General features: G+C 43.3%; 1 protein-coding gene and 1 long non-coding RNA gene across 3 annotated transcripts in view; one reads left to right on the top strand and one right to left on the bottom strand.

Moving 5' to 3' along the window:
- Positions 1-7,562, bottom strand: part of castor2 (cytosolic arginine sensor for mTORC1 subunit 2) — a 20,352-nt gene extending 12,790 nt beyond the window's left edge. The window contains exon 1 of the mRNA XM_084374072.1: positions 7,162-7,562. Within this exon, the coding sequence (XP_084230198.1) occupies positions 7,162-7,274 (113 nt within the window). The 5' untranslated portion in view covers positions 7,275-7,562. The remainder of the gene's footprint in view (positions 1-7,161) is intronic.
- Positions 1-16,580, top strand: part of LOC311269730 — a 129,551-nt gene that overhangs the window by 15,604 nt on the left and 97,367 nt on the right. The gene's annotated exons all lie outside the window — the stretch shown is intronic.

Genomic DNA, 16,580 nt, shown 5'->3' on the forward strand with positions numbered 1-16,580 from the left:
AAACTAATATAATCGTATTGAAACGATTTATTTGGCATTTTTCGTTGTACAGTAAGCCGAGAGATTTTCTGAAAGAGACGCACATGCACGATTCAGTCCCTCCCCCAAAGCATTCAACGCGGCCCTGCTGACTGGCACTCACTCAAGTTACGTTTTTCTCTAAATTACATAATTACATAATCGCCATCAGTCAACAGGACGCTGTCTGACTCTCTCACTCGCGGGGAGGGAGGCTGTTTTCTGGGGTAAAGTTCACTAAGTCTCGGTCGGGAGGGCTGAATCACCGCGACAAACACTTGGTGAGTTAAAGTTTTTTACTTGGGACAGACGCTGTTTTTCAGGCAGAAATGTGACGAAGAGTCGGTCGGACAGCCACTTCACGGTATTTTTTTCCTCATATGTTGTCAAAGACACTACCAGTTGTTGTATAGCAGAGGCCCAGCAGGAGGGGTTGGGGTGGTTGTTAGTTGCTGGGAACACAGATAGCTACAAAGGTAACCATCAGTATAGCCTATTGTATTTTTTCCAACAACGTAATTTCAAAGTCCGTGTTTCTAGTTTGCCGCCGCATTGAGTATAAGACTAAATGACTTCTAGTCCAATCTGTAGATAGTAAGTGTGTGTCTGCCTCTAATGTTGGGTCCTGGGGGTGAGTGACGCCCTCAGCCTCTGGTCACCCAGCGGGCTGACTCAGGACCAGCTCCTCTGCCTCTGGTCACCCAGCGAGCTGACTCAGGACCAGCTCCTCTGCCTCTGGCGGACGTGGTGGAGGTGGAGGTGACCACCACTTCATGTTCATCTGCTCAGCAGGATGTTAGGACACAGATGTGTGTTAAACAGCATCTGTTGGTGGTAAAAGCTACTACAAGTTAAAATATCCACTGAATAAACTTTTACTTTGTTTAATATTTGAAATAAAACCAAAGTGAGGAGCCATCGTGAGACTGTTTTTATATTTCATTTTCAGCCGATTTAAATTAAATAAAATAGTCTAAAATAAAATAAAACATTGAACAACATTCAACCACTTCCTCAAAGGCTAATAGAAAAGAAAGTGACGTTAAATTCAAAATGAAAAGACGACCGCATCTAAAACTCTGTCAGTGATTTTTATTACAGCCGCAGCCGTGTTACTTTTTTTCCCCAGAAAATGTCTGCTTCCTGTTTTCTCCCCTGTTGCCATGGTGAATCACAGTATCAGAGCTCCATTGATGATGGCTTTTTACTAGTCGTCAGGCACGAGCTCAACTCAGAGTTAACATACTCAAAGTCGACTTACCTGACTCAGATCAGCTGTTCTGGGACTGAAAACTCAGAGTTTCACTTCACAAGGTGAGTCAGCTCAGAGTTAGACTCAGAGTCTGTTGAACCTCCTTTCTGGAATACCCCCCAGGACTGAACTACAGGACTGAACAACAACAGGACTGAACAACAACGGGACTGAACAACAACAGGCCTGAACAACAACAGGACTGAACAACAACAGGCCTGAACAACAACAGGCCTGAACAACAACAGGACTGAACAACAACAGGACTTAACAACAGGACTGAACAACAGGACTGAACAACAACGGGACTGAACAACAACAGTACTGATAATGACGTGTTGACTGGATGAAGCTCACACGTCAGATTTATCTGAGAGGTGTGAAAACAACAAGTGACTCAACTATCAGTTTTACTGAGGATTAAAGGAGCTGTGTGACTGTGGAGGATATTAAGATACTCATCCTCCTCTAATGATCCTGGCATCATGACTGACTGGACTGTGAGACGGATCAACAGTCATGACTCACATTCTGTGCGTCTGCAGGAAACTTGTCAGGGAGGCTCTAATGAGACTGCAGGTTATATCAGGTTCAATCACTTTAAACTGTGAACCATCACAAACAGACACACAACAGATATTGTCGGACTGACCCTGAGGAAATGTTACTGAATGTTTCTCTCACAGTTGTTGATCTGAGTCATCAGAGGACAGTTTAGTCTGTTTATATTCATCTGAATCATTGATCAGCTGCAGCTCATCATTACTGTCTCTGTCCATCAATCTGTTCTTTATTTCCTGGACTGATTGTCAAGTTGTTTGTTTTATAAAATGTCAGGACAAACTGTCAGAAGACACAAGGACAGGCAGTGAAAAATCACATTTAAAGATGAATGGTGAACTGTGAGCACAATGTTAAACTGATGTTAGTGTGATGTGATGACATGCAGCTGTGCAGCTTCTCTGACTGGACCTGAGTGATACCTGAAGCTTTGACTGGACCTGAGTGATACCTGAAGCTCTCTGACTGGACCTGAGTATACCTGAAGCTCTCTGACTGGACCTGAGTGATACCTGAAGCTTTGACTGGACCTGAGTGATACCTGAAGCTCTGACTGGACCTGAGTGATACCTGAAGCTCTCTGACTGGACCTGAGTGATACCTGAAGCTCTGACTGGACCTGAGTATACCTGAAGCTCTCTGACTGGACCTGAGTGATACCTGAAGCTCTCTGACTGGACCTGAGTGATACCTGAAGCTCTCTGACTGGACCTGAGTGATACCTGAAGCTCTCTGACTGGACCTGAGTGATACCTGAAGCTCTCTGACTGGACCTGAGTATACCTGACTCTCTCTGACTGGACCTGAGTGATACCTGAAGCTCTCTGACTGGACCTGAGTATACCTGAAGCTCTCTGACTGGACCTGAGTGATACCTGAAGCTCTCTGACTGGACCTGAGTGATACCTGAAGCTCTGACTGGACCTGAGTGATACCTAAAGCTCTGACTGGACCTGAGTATACCTGAAGCTCTCTGACTGGACCTGAGTGATACCTGAAGCTCTGACTGGACCTGAGTGATACCTGAAGCTCTGACTGGACCTGAGTATACCTAAAGCTCTCTGACTGGACCTGAGTGATACCTGAAGCTCTGACTGGACCTGAGTGATACCTGAAGCTCTCTGACTGGACCTGAGTGATACCTGAAGCTTTGACTGGACCTGAGTGATACCTGAAGCTCTGACTGGACCTGAGTGATATCTGAAGCTCTCTGACTGGACCTGAGTATACCTGAAGCTTTGACTGGACCTGAGTGATACCTGAAGCTCTGACTGGACCTGAGTGATACCTGACTCTCTCTGACTGGACCTGAGTATACCTGAAGCTCTCTGACTGGACCTGAGTGATACCTGAAGCTCTGACTGGACCTGAGTGATATCTGAAGCTCTCTGACTGGACCTGAGTATACCTGAAGCTTTGACTGGACCTGAGTGATACCTGAAGCTCTGACTGGACCTGAGTGATACCTGACTCTCTCTGACTGGACCTGAGTATACCTGAAGCTCTCTGACTGAACCTGGGTGATACCTGAAGCTCTGACTGGACCTGAGTATACCTGAAGCTTTGACTGGACCTGAGTGATACCTGAAGCTCTCTGACTGGACCTGAGTGATACCTGAAGCTCTCTGACTGGACCTGAGTGATACCTGAAGCTCTGACTGGACCTGAGTATACCTGAAGCTTTGACTGGACCTGAGTGATACCTGAAGCTCTCTGACTGGACCTGAGTATACCTGAAGCTTTGACTGGACCTGAGTGATACCTGAAGCTCTCTGACTGGACCTGAGTGATACCTGAAGCTTTGACTGGACCTGAGTGATACCTGAAGCTCTCTGACTGGACCTGAGTGATACCTGAAGCTCTGACTGGACCTGAGTATACCTGAAGCTCTCTGACTGGACCTGAGTGATACCTGAAGCTCTCTGACTGGACCTGAGTGATACCTGAAGCTCTGACTGGACCTGAGTATACCTGAAGCAGCTGTGAGGATATCTTCACCTGCAGAACAAACCAGTTGACAGTGCAGACGGTGGAGGGGAACGCTGGGAGTGGAGTTTAGATTCTCTGCCCAAGCCCGAGCCCGGATTTGAAATTTCCTGCCACTATCCTCGGGCCGGGCCAGGCTGGGCCGGGCCCTTGATCAAGCATTTGTGTGTGTGTTTTTTTTTTTTTTTTAATCATTACTTTTTTCATTTGCGATCCATTCCGTTCTGAATAAAGAACAACACAGTGCACATGCTTCGTCCTTGTTGCATTATTCATTAAGATAATTGTAAACAGACTTCTGTAGTTCAAACAACTGGGAGTTGTAGTGGAGAGCGTCAGTTATAACAGCCCACTGTAACGTGGGCTGGTGAAGGGGAAGGTGATGGTCCACTTTAGTGCGGGTAGCTCTGCTTACTCAAGAGACGGCAGGCAACATGTGGGGGTTTCTGCACGGCACTTTTATTCATAATACGGACCACACCATGCCAGGTCTCTGCGGTACACTTTACTAAATAAAGACAAAATAAAATGTGGAGTCTTCGCTCTGTCGGCAGTATCCTGTCTCACGGGGAGCGGAAGTACACCTGCTCTTCTTCATCGTACAGGTTACATTACCCACTAAACAAAAGGAGGCGCCACCTAGTGGCGCTACATTGAATAACTCTGACTGTTACACCACGTATTAAAAAATTGTCGGGTTTAAATCGGGCTTGGGCTCATAATTACAGTTAATGTGTCGGGCCGGGCTGGGCTCGGACACAACGTGCACGGGCTCAGGTAGGGTCGGGCTTGATTTTTTGCGCCTGATCTAAGCTCTAGGTGGGAAATCACTGGATCTGTGATTATGTCCTGATGACATGAAATGTTAAAAGCTTCTTTAAAAACAAACTCGATGATGTGATGAGAATTAAGAGACTATTTGATTACACTTGAAAGGTCACGTTAATCAACACTGACTTTATATAATTGCACTTTAAGTATCTTTATAATCAAACAGGAGGTCAAAGTGATGACAACATACAGATGTAAATAAACAGGACAGCACCGCTTAGCCTCTTATCTGCCTGCTGGTCACTCGCAGTATTGCAGTGAAAAATCCCCCTGTGGCCCATAAACTCATTTTTTGATATATATATATAAATATATGTGTGTGTGTATGTATATTTATATGTATATATATTTATATGTGTATATATTTATTAGGGCCGGGACTCGAATAAAAAAATTAATCTAATTAATTAGAGGCTTTGTAATTAATTAATAGAAATTAATCGCATTTTTAATCGCATATAAATATTTGACCTGAGAACAGTGAGAAGCAATTTTTGCCTATAGGTTTTAGTATACCATTGAATAATGACTGAATAAAAAAAAAATAAAGAAAAAAAAAATGTTCCTTTGTAATATTTACATTTTTGGAGATACTGAATTTTAGGTCTTCATTGAATGTTAGCCATAATTATTACTATTAAAATAAACTGAATAAATAAAGACATGGGATGTTTCATTCGGTGTGTAATGGGCATATATATAATGTATTAGTTTCACTTTTTGAATTGAATTAGTGACATAGGCCTTAATAAACTCTCCCATGACATTCTCATGCACCTGTACATCAGAAACAATAGGAGTGATAGGTACAGTAGGATATGCAATAATTAACTACTGCATACATCTTGACAGCTCCACTTTACACTGTTGATTTGTATAATCCCAACAGACATGTCCAGTGATTTTCAGCTTTCTGTTTACATGTGTCTGTTCTGATGATACAAGTCAGCTCCTGAAATGTGTGTTTCTCTTCTATAAAACACATTCTACATCGCGGAGGCGACGTCTTTCCACTTAGGGCTTCCTTCACCTTTGAAACGGGGCAGAGCTCCGTGGGAAACACCTGCCTGACACAGCAATGTAGGGAACCGTGCACGTCCGTGGAGCTGTGCGCCGCGGACGTGCACGGTTCCCTAAAAAACGGCGTCGCTGTCGCACCGAATGCACGCGGCTACACGCCGCTTTGGGTTGTGAGCGTGCATGTCGCGCGTCTACATTGGAAGCTAATAGGTAGGCTGTTATCAGTATAATCAGAGGCAAGCATGAATGAGTCCGCCTCAGTTTCACGTGATTGTCACTCAGCCTGTTAATTTTACTGACCCGAGCTGAGACGCACCCCAAGTGTCGGCGGCTTTTTAACTCTTAAATAATTGTGCTCCAGTATAATCGGTACGCCTGAAACTCACCCAGTGAGAAATGTTCCGCGGTGCAAATATAAGTGCGATTAAAATGCGTTAATTTTTTTAACGCGTTCATTTTTGTGTAATTAATTAATCTTAATTAACGCGTTAAAGTCCCGGCCCTAATATTTATATGTGTATATATATATATATTTATATATATGTATGTGTGTGTGTGTATGTATATTTATATGTATATATATATATATATATATATATATATATATATATATATATATATGTATATGTGTGTGTATATACCACTACAGTACTACTATACTATAGTACCACTATACTACAGTACCACTATACAACAGTACTACTATACTACAGTACTACTACAGTACTACTATACTATAGTACCACTACAGTACTACTATACAACAGTACTACTATACTACAGTACCACTATACTACAGTACTACTACACTACAATACTACTATACTACAGTACTACTACAGTACTACTAAACTACAGTACCACTACAGTACTACTATAGTACAGTACTACTATACTACAGTACTTGGATATTACACTTGGTCATACTGAGATAATATTTAAATGAAGCGAGCAGCCTGAGTTAAAGTAACATTCAGAGAGTAATCTGAAGTACATCAGGTAATCAGTTACTTCTACACAGTTCAGATGATCAGCACACACACACACACACACACACACACAGAGTCAGTGAACTATTGAACTCAGCCAACATTAACATACAGTGGTGGTTATAACGTCATCATAATGACAGTGTACAGGCCTGTAGTGACGTCACTGTCAGGCTGTTTAATTAAAGTTTTCTCAGATTGAATATCCTCAGGAAACACGCACACGCACACACAGAGCCGCTGGCCTCGGCCCAGCTACAGATGGCACAAAGATCCAAAATGACACCAGAGAAGGACAGGCCTGAAAACACACACACACACACACACACACACACACACACACATGCATGCGCGCGCGCGCGCACACACACACACACACACACACACACACACACACACACTGTAACGTTACATGCAGCCTCCGGCGTTACTTTGCTGTAACGTCACCCCGCAGTAAACACATATGCGTGTGCGTGTGCGTGCGCGTGTGTGTGAAGTTCGTACCGGGTCTTGGAGGCCAGGAACGCGAGTTTGATTAATCCGTGCGTGCAGACCTGGATCCCGTCCTTCTCTATACTCGCCACTTTCAGGCTGTGCTCTAAAATATGAAGCTCCATCTTTTACGTCTTCTCATCTGAAGCGACGACGGAACCGTCCGCGGGCCGAACTCTGTCACATAACGTGCACGGATGAACACACGGACCGTCCGGGACCGTCCGGGCGGCTGCAGGCGGTTCACGGAGAAACACAGAGCGAGGCAGGCTGGAATAAAGAGACAGAGCTGAGCACCGAGCTGCTGCTGCTCAGCACCGAGCTGCTGTCAGAACTGCAACGGAACCGAGCACACTTCTGCCCGGCTTTTCAAAATAAAACGCTCTGCCACAAAGCTAGCTAGGAGCGTGCAACGTTAGCACGCCAGAGTTTGAGCCGCTCATGTTCAGAGCTGTCTTTAAAACACACACGGAACCAGACGTGTTGTCAGTCTGACTGTTACACAATCAAAACGATTAAAAACACTGAGGTGTCCTGGGCTGTGACGTCAGCTGGCCCAAGTTTGAACCACATTGTTTTTAATTAATATGAATCAAAGTCACTAAGTATCAGTCTTCTTAAAAAATATCTTTATAAGCAGCTAACTGAGGACGACACTTCAGGGAACGCTCAGGCCATTAAACAGGAAACTCATTTTTACACTTCAGTTTGTTTTAATGAACCAAACCAATGACATGAGCCATGCTAGATGTCGCTAATAGTAAAGGAATGTAACTAAGTAGTCTAGATTACACTTTTCTAGTCTTCACTTTGGAGGTACTTGTACTTTACTTGATTATTTCCACTTTCTGCTACTTTAAACTTCCACTGCACTACTATTTTTACTTGTACTCTTTACTTTTTACTCCACTACTTTTATTTGTAAACATTAGTTACGAGTTACTTTGCAGATTAAATGCTGCATTAGAGCCAATTAAAGCAGCAAGATGATAAATGTATGCAGAAAACACCCTGAATATTAATCAGATAATCAGCGAGGAAAAGCAGTATAGCCTGTACATATATGTTAATATATGTGTAATGTACTTTTACCTGTACTTTTAAAACTTAAGTATCCTTCATTTATTGCCAGAGAATTACCTGTATGTTATTGTGACGGGAAGAAACAACCAATTGTTAAATGTCACCCTGGTCTTTAGAAAACTGATTTGATAAATTTTCAGCATTTTCCTGATATTAAATACAAAATTAACGAACAGACTAATTAAAAACAAAATATTACTTAGTTGTTGATTTCCAGGTTTCTTTCATTTCATTGAAAGAATTTCCTAATTTAATTTAAACTTGCTTAAAATGTAGTTAAACAGCTACCCTAGAAGTAAGTAATAATTGGGCTCTCTGAAATGGGCTGGTAGAGTGGGACTAGGACTGAAGTATTTCTACAATCCTATTTGAAGCCAGATTAAAGTGTGCTCAATGAATCGGTTTTTTTTTTACCATGCTTTTATTTTGAAGGCTAAGCGGACGTGGTAGTCCCTCCAGCTTGCCGTAGCTTGTCGGAGTGTTAGCTGCAGAGCAGAGCAGCGCTCTTCTTCCCCATGTTTGCTCTCAGACTGGAATAGTTAGCAGCTGGTCGCCCTCAAACAAACAACCTGCCATTCAAACGGAGGGGGCGGGTCTGCAGCGGAGCGGGGCATCATGGGAGATGTTGTTCTCTGGAGCGGTGCATGACTCATGTAAAGGTGTTTCCATCAGGGTGGAGGCAGACGAGGGGTTTCACAGCTCACACTTTGACCTTTCATTCAACTTTGAAAAAATCTTTTTCTAACTCAATTTAACATCATTAGATCATCAACATTAGATCAGATAATACGTTTATATGTTCTTTATATTCACATGTTTTAGCAGAACTGTAGACAAATAAATCATAAAAAAGAGAAAAATACAAATAAATTAAAGACAGTTTATTAAATCCGGTACATACATGACATTTCCTTCCACTATAAAATAAGATGTAAAAATACAGATAATCACTCATACTGCACGTCATAAAGACATAAAATGCATAATGCATAATACATAATACATAAACATAAAAAAGATTATAACCTGCTGTGACAAACACACACACTCAGGTTACAGCAGCACGGTGAGATTAAAGTGGACTGACATGTTTTCTACACGTGAACAGGACGGTTATTATAGATTAATAATCAATAAATAAAGTTCTCACTCTTCTTCTCTCATCTACTGCGCTGGTCGTCTCTCGTCCACCTGGTTGTTCACATTGTTGTTTAACACGTCTGATTTCTGTTGTATAACTGCTGAAGTACAGTTTCATGCTGTGTGTCCTCATGTAGTGTAGTGTAGTGACCTGGACCCTGTAGTGACCTGGACCCTGTAGTGACCTGGATCCTGTAGTGACCTGGACCCTGTAGTGACCTGGACCCTGTAGTGACCTGGACCCTGTAGTGACCTGGATCCTGTAGTGACCTGGACCCTGTAGTGACCTGGACCCTGTAGTGACCTGGATCCTGTAGTGACCTGGACCCTGTAGTGACCTGGACCCTGTAGTGACCTGGATCCTGTAGTGACCTGGATCCTGTAGTGACCTGGACCCTGTAGTGACCTGGACCCTGTAGTGACCTGGATCCTGTAGTGACCTGGACCCTGTAGTGACCTGGACCCTGTAGTCCTGTGTACTCAGACTGTACCTGAGGTAAACGTTGAGCTGATGGACTAAATGTTGTGGGTGTAGGAGCTGAAGGACAGCAACGGGTTCATTCAGATCCACATCCAACTCCGTTAGCTGATCTCGTAGGCTGCACGCATGTCGCTTTAACGTGCGTACAGATAAAACAACTTTAGACTTTTAAATTGTGTGCAGAACGAGTCAAAGTCCATTTTTATGTGCAGGTGATAAGCTAGTTCATAATATTATGTTCTATGGAAAGCAGATGTGTTCAAAAACCACATAAACATGTCAGGTGACGTAGCATAAAGAGTGGGTGGAGTTACAGTGCAACAATATAAGACACAGCAAACACACAACTATCATCCTCATGGCTCATAATATGCTGCTGTCAGATCAGCGGAGTGGCTTCTCTTATAAAACAGAGTTTACCCAGAGAACCTTTCTTTGACTTTCTGTCTCCTTCTTGTTACACGTCTGCTGTTTTTCACCCGATGATTGTGTGACTTATATTTATTGTGCTGCCATGTGAACTGCTGAAATTTTTAAAAAGTCCATAAATGGACAGACGTAATTTATTTTACTGACGCGCAATGCAACGTAACACAATGTAACACAATGCAACACAATGCAACGTAAAGCAACCTTAATATACTTTGTTAACCCGACTCAGTGTTATCCTTAACCCAACCAAACTACAATGTTAACCACATGTATATTTGTGTTTCCATGACAACACAGCTGATCCAAAGTGCTGTGCAGCACACAGAGGAGAACACACATCATGTGACTACAGGTGGATCATGTGAAGGACCAGAGTGTCACCTGCACGTTTATATTTAAACGAGTTTAAACATAGTTTGAACGTGTCATTGTGCCCACAGGTTGATTATTAATATTGTTAACGAAGGTTCAGAGTTTAAACACGTCTCTCATGTGTTGAAGAAGAAGAAGCCGTGAACCAACGTTCAATCTGAAGCCTCCCAGCAATCAGTCTGTCTCAGAGCGCTTTTTAATCCTGCAGCAGAGCTCAGAGTCTTCAGAGTCTTCAGTGTCTCTTCAGAGTCTTCAGTGTCTTCAGTCTTCAGTGTCTCTTCAGAGTCTTCAGTGTCTCTTCAGAGTCTTCAGAGTCTTCAGACTCTTCAGTGTCTCTTCAGAGTCTTCAGTGTCTTCAGTCTTCAGTGTCTCTTCAGACTCTTCACAGTCTTCAGAGTCTTCAGAGTCTTCAGTGTCTCTTCAGAGTCTTCAGTGTCTCTTCAGAGTCTTCAGTGTCTTCAGTCTTCAGTGTCTCTTCAGACTCTTCACAGTCTTCAGAGTCTTCAGAGTCTTCAGTGTCTCTTCAGAGTCTTCAGTGTCTTCAGTCTTCAGTGTCTTCAGTGTCTTCAGACTCTTCAGAGTCTTCAGAGTCTTCAGAGTCTTCAGTGTCTCTTCAGAGTCTTCAGTGTCTTCAGTCTTCAGTGTCTTCAGACTCTTCAGAGTCTTCAGAGTCTTCAGAGTCTTCTGTGTCTCTTCAGTGTCTTCAGTGTCTTCAGACTCTTCAGAGTCTTCAGAGTCTTCAGAGTCTTCTGTGTCTTCAGTCTTCAGTGTCTTCAGTGTCTTCAGACTCTTCAGAGTCTTCAGTGTCTCTTCAGTGTCTTCAGTGTCTTCAGAGTCTTCAGTGTCTCTTCAGAGTCTTCAGTGTCTTCAGACTCTTCAGAGTCTTCAGTGTCTCTTCAGTGTCTTCAGTGTCTTCAGTGTCTTCAGACTCTTCAGAGTCTTCAGTGTCTCTTCAGTGTCTTCAGTGTCTTCAGAGTCTTCAGTGTCTCTTCAGAGTCTTCAGTGTCTTAAGTGTCTTCAGAGTCTTTTCTGTTAGAGACTAAATGTGTTTCTGCTTGTTTTCATCACACCAAACCTTTAACTCCACCTCTGTGTCCTCCACGTCCCTGACGAGTGCGTCCTGGTGTAATGGATCACAGCAGCGTGGTGTTAATTGTGTCTCACTGAGGGCCTCTGTCACTGCAGTATTTCCACCACACACTCTAATTGCAAAAACAATTAGTTCTAAGAGCAACAACAGAGCATTAATGAAGTCAACACAGAGGAGCTGTGCTCACAGCAGAGTGGAAACTGTTTCCCCTGTGACACAAACTGTTGTTCTGCCCGTCTACAGGTGTGAGTGATCAGCCCTGAACACTGAGGCATCAGACGTCCTGAAGGAAGCGTCTCTCGTTTCTTAATAATCAGGAATATTTATCAAAAAACAACTATTCTGACATTTATCATTTTAACATCGTAAAATCGAAATATAAGAAGAGGGCGGCAGGCAGAAACTTCCCACAGTACATCTGTTTGGTCCAACAGGAATCCAACAGAACTCTGCAGATCATAAAGTCCAACAGGACAAAAATATGAGCCTGACACTCAGAAATGTTTCTGTCCAGGTGACATGAGATCACTCATTCCTCAGACTGTGACGTCACAGCTGACGTTGTTGGTTCAGTTATGGATCAGTTATGGATCAAAGATGGTTCGGTGTTGGTTCGGTGATGGTTCGGTGATGGATCAGTTATGGTTCAGTTATGGATCAGTAATGGTTCAGTGTTCAGAGCTTCAGAGAGACAAACTGGACTGTCCACTCACCGTTTCTTTCTTATTTTGTTATGTTGTTTGTCCTCCAGCAGACATGTGATCTTGTGTCTAACTGCCAGAACAGAACAGAACAGAACAGACGATGAATAAAAGTCCAGTTTCAGTTGCATCAGATGAGATGAGACAGTCAGAGAGAAATGAAGCTGAAGAGATGCATCACGTCTGAGCAGCTCTGTAGAGGACACACATGTCCCACTGTCTCCAATAACAAAGACATGTACCACTGTCTCCACCAACAAAGACATGTCCCACTGTCTCCAATAACAAAGACATGTACCACTGTCTCCACCAACAAAGACATGTCCCATTGTCTCCACCAACAAAGACATGTCCCACTGTCTCCAATAACAAAGACATGTACCACTGTCTCCACCAACAAAGACATGTCCCACTGTCTCCAATAACAAAGACATGTACCACTGTCTCCACCAACAAAGACATGTCCCACTGTCTCCAATAACAAAGACATGTACCACTGTCTCCACCAACAAAGACATGTCCCACTGTCTCCAATAACAAAGACATGTACCACTGTCTCCACCAACAAAGACATGTCCCACTGTCTCCACCAACAAAGACATGTCCTATTGTCTCCAATAACAAAGACATGTCCCATTGTCTCCACCAACAAAGACATGTCCCACTGTCTCCAATAACAAAGACATGTCCCACTGTCTCCACCAACAAAGACATGTCCCATTGTCTCCACCAACAAAGACATGTCCTATTGTCTCCAATAACAAAGACATGTACCACTGTCTCCACCAACAAAGACATGTCCCATTGTCTCCACCAACAAAGACATGTCCCACTGTCTCCAATAACAAAGACATGTCCCACTGTCTCCACCAACAAAGACATGTCCCACTGTCTCCACCAACAAAGACATGTCCTATTGTCTCCAATAGCAAAGACATGTCCCACTGTCTCCACCAACAAAGACATGTCCTATTGTCTCCAATAACAAAGACATGTCCCACTGTCTCCACCAACAAAGACATGTCCCACAAAGTGAAGCACATTAAATTAATGCAAAGTCAACCTGTCAATCATCTGTTTATGAGAGACATTTTACAGAGAGAGAAGAAGTTGATGTTAAAGTGTGTGATGGTGACAGGAAGTGGACAACATTAAAGACACACACTGTTCACACACTGTTCACACACTCGCCTCCGTCCTGACGGTACACTCTAACATGAGGACCGGACCTCCTCAGGCTGCTGTATGTGGATAGAAACTGTTCAGGGATCAGTTGTTCTGTCTCATTTGACGTCTGCAGTCAGTGTGGACACAAACAGGAGGAGTGACAGGAGCAGAACATGAGAACATTGGTTCGACGTCACAGATGCATCATTTAATAAAAAGATGGATTTGTTTTGCTCTCAGGTTGTTTTCATGGCGGAGCAGCACTTCCTGTCTGGAGCTCACTGTGAGGCCGATTATGCCTTTTTACAGGACGTTCAGTAAGACGTCAGTTTGAATATGAGAAGTATAAGAAATGTAAAGTTTGTTCTCAGACTTGATCTCCTCTGAGGAGAAGAGTGCATACAGGAGGAGGAGGTGAGGTCCAATAAACCACAGTGAAGTGCAGCTGCTGAGCAAACGGCCACTTTAAATTCTGTCAGCAAAATCATCATCAATCACTGAAAGTCTGAGTCTTTATCCATAACGAAGGTGAGAGTCTGAATCCTCCACAAACAGATGATCAGCTGCTGGGAGTCAGACTTGATCTTTACTCATAAGAGCCACGTGTTCAGTCTGAGAGTCGCTGAAGTGAGTTTGATATAAATGAGCAGGTCTCATCAGTGAGGCTGACTGAAGTCATGATGTTTGTGCTGCTGCTCGGCTGATGTAAGATGGAGGACGGTATAAGCTCTAATCTCTTCCCCGTGACCCAGACTAAATCCTGAGAACAAGCAGGGTGTTGGCAGGCCTCAGCCACGTCTTGAAGTACCTCCCTCCACCAGTCCACACCACTGAGATCTGAGCAAACACCATTCTCCATGGATGAGTGGACTCTGGACTCCCTCAACAACACAACATACCAGAGCCTGTTAAACCTGTAGCTTATACAGCAGTCCAGTCAGCTGTTCATCAACAGGCTGGAGACTGTTGGAGTCTCTTTTCATCAAATCAACAAACTAAAAACTAGTTTTAGTGTCTGCTCTGTAGTCGACAGTGTAGAGACAACACCAGGTTAACTGTGACAAGTGAAGTTACTCTTTAACACATTATCTGTCAGAGATGCATTAAAATGTCTTAAAACAGTTAGATCTTCTTCTTACATTAAGCCAAATGTTTCCAACAAAGTTCAAACCAGAGAAATCCTCCAGTTTCCTGAAGGTAACGTTTCATTTAGTCGTCTGTGACTGTAACTTCAGGAGAGAGTCGGAGAACGAGACGAAACATAACGTGAAGAAAACTTTAAAACCTTACCTCGTCATTCTTATCTTAGCAACGTCCTGCTCCAAGGGTGTGTGTATGTTTGAACTCAGGTGAGACTCTGGTTCTGGTTCTGGTTCTCTGTCTCCTCTCTGTAACATTACGTTCATGAAATACAGTCCATTTCCCCTCCAGCTCCAGTCAGCAGTCAACATTACAGAACAGAAACACTGATGGAGGTCACCTCCGGATCACTGCTGCAGTCAGGCTGATCAACAGGAGTGAAGATAAATCCACTTTTTAATCCCACAAGTTCAAAAGTAATCTCTGAGCTCTCCTCCCGTCGGTGAGCGGCTCTGGATCAGAGCAGAATCTGATGTGGGTTCAGGTGCTTATATAGAGAGCCCCCTGGTGGCAGAAGTTACATATCGTGTGCTGAACTAACTGAGCTCCTTGTTGACTCTGCAGAAACCTCCAGTTCAGGAGCCGACACTGACTGACTAACACTCAGTCAGTCAGTCGAAGCAGAAATATTACAGTCTCAGCTTTTCAGTTGATGTTGTCAGTGAAGTGAACTATAGCTCCACATTTCATTTCCTTATTTCTGTGGTTGCCTCTGAGGTCTGAGCAGCTGTAATGTTCTCCGCTCAGTTCAGCCTCCAGAGCCACTCGTTCATCATCTCATACATTTCCATTTCTTAGATCGATGGCTGAAAGCTCAAATTTTCTCATTTCTGCTGTGCTCAAAGACATAAATCACAAGTTTCCACACGTCCTCAACGTCTTGGTGTTGACAGCAAAGTAAATGGTTGTCCTCCACTCTTTCTATTCCTGAGGAATATTCTTCTAAAGCGGCCGTCACACAAAACCTGCTGTCACAGGAACAACACAAGATACAAACAGGAATCATCGTGTTTCTGCTCTTGGCTCCACATTATTTACTCCGCAGATGTCCTGTAGAGATTAAAGAGTCATCTCTCTCTCTCTCTTTACACAGTCTCACTTCATTGACTGAAAGTGTCATTGTGATGATCAATGAGTAGTAAATTAACAAGTTAATGGTTAAGTGACTTGCTTAGAAGTTGGATTAATTAATTTGTTGGCCACCAGGGGGCAGAAACTCAAAGACACACAGCTGACACCTGAAGTTAGTGGACAGTTTACACACAGATCAGTCACAGATCAACATGATGGTTCATGTGTTCATCACGTTTGTGTCTCCTGATCAGTCTGGGTCCAGTCTTGTCTCTCTGTCAGCTGTTTCTGGGTCCGGTCTTGTCTCTCTGTCAGCTGTTTCTGGGTCCAGTCTTGTCTCTCTGTCAGCTGTTTCTGGTTTCCAGCAGCTCCGGAGATAAACATCTGTCTGTTTAGCTGCTGAAGGCTTCACTGTGTTCACCAGCTAGTCTCTGACTGTCTGTCTGCTGTGGGCTTATCAGAGTGTTGTTGTTAGAAACAGCTCCATCATTACTGTGAAAGGATGATTGTGACTCTGAACTGTTCATTAAACATTAATGGAACCAAAAAAATCAGCTAAAAGAGGTTAAAAGAGTTGGATGATGCTTTAAAAGAGCTGTAACATTGAGGGCCAGCTGGTTCTGGAGGTATTTTTCACAGCAAACAACAACAAATAACAACAAATAAGTTCACATTAATGTGTATCATATGAACATTTCCCCAATAAGTATGATCACATATGAGCCGACCTTCATGTCAGGAGTCACATGAGACC

Source organism: Pagrus pagrus (genome assembly GCF_965226575.1).
Source record: "Pagrus pagrus genome assembly, chromosome: 14".
In the NCBI taxonomy this organism is placed as follows: domain Eukaryota; kingdom Metazoa; phylum Chordata; class Actinopteri; order Spariformes; family Sparidae; genus Pagrus; species Pagrus pagrus.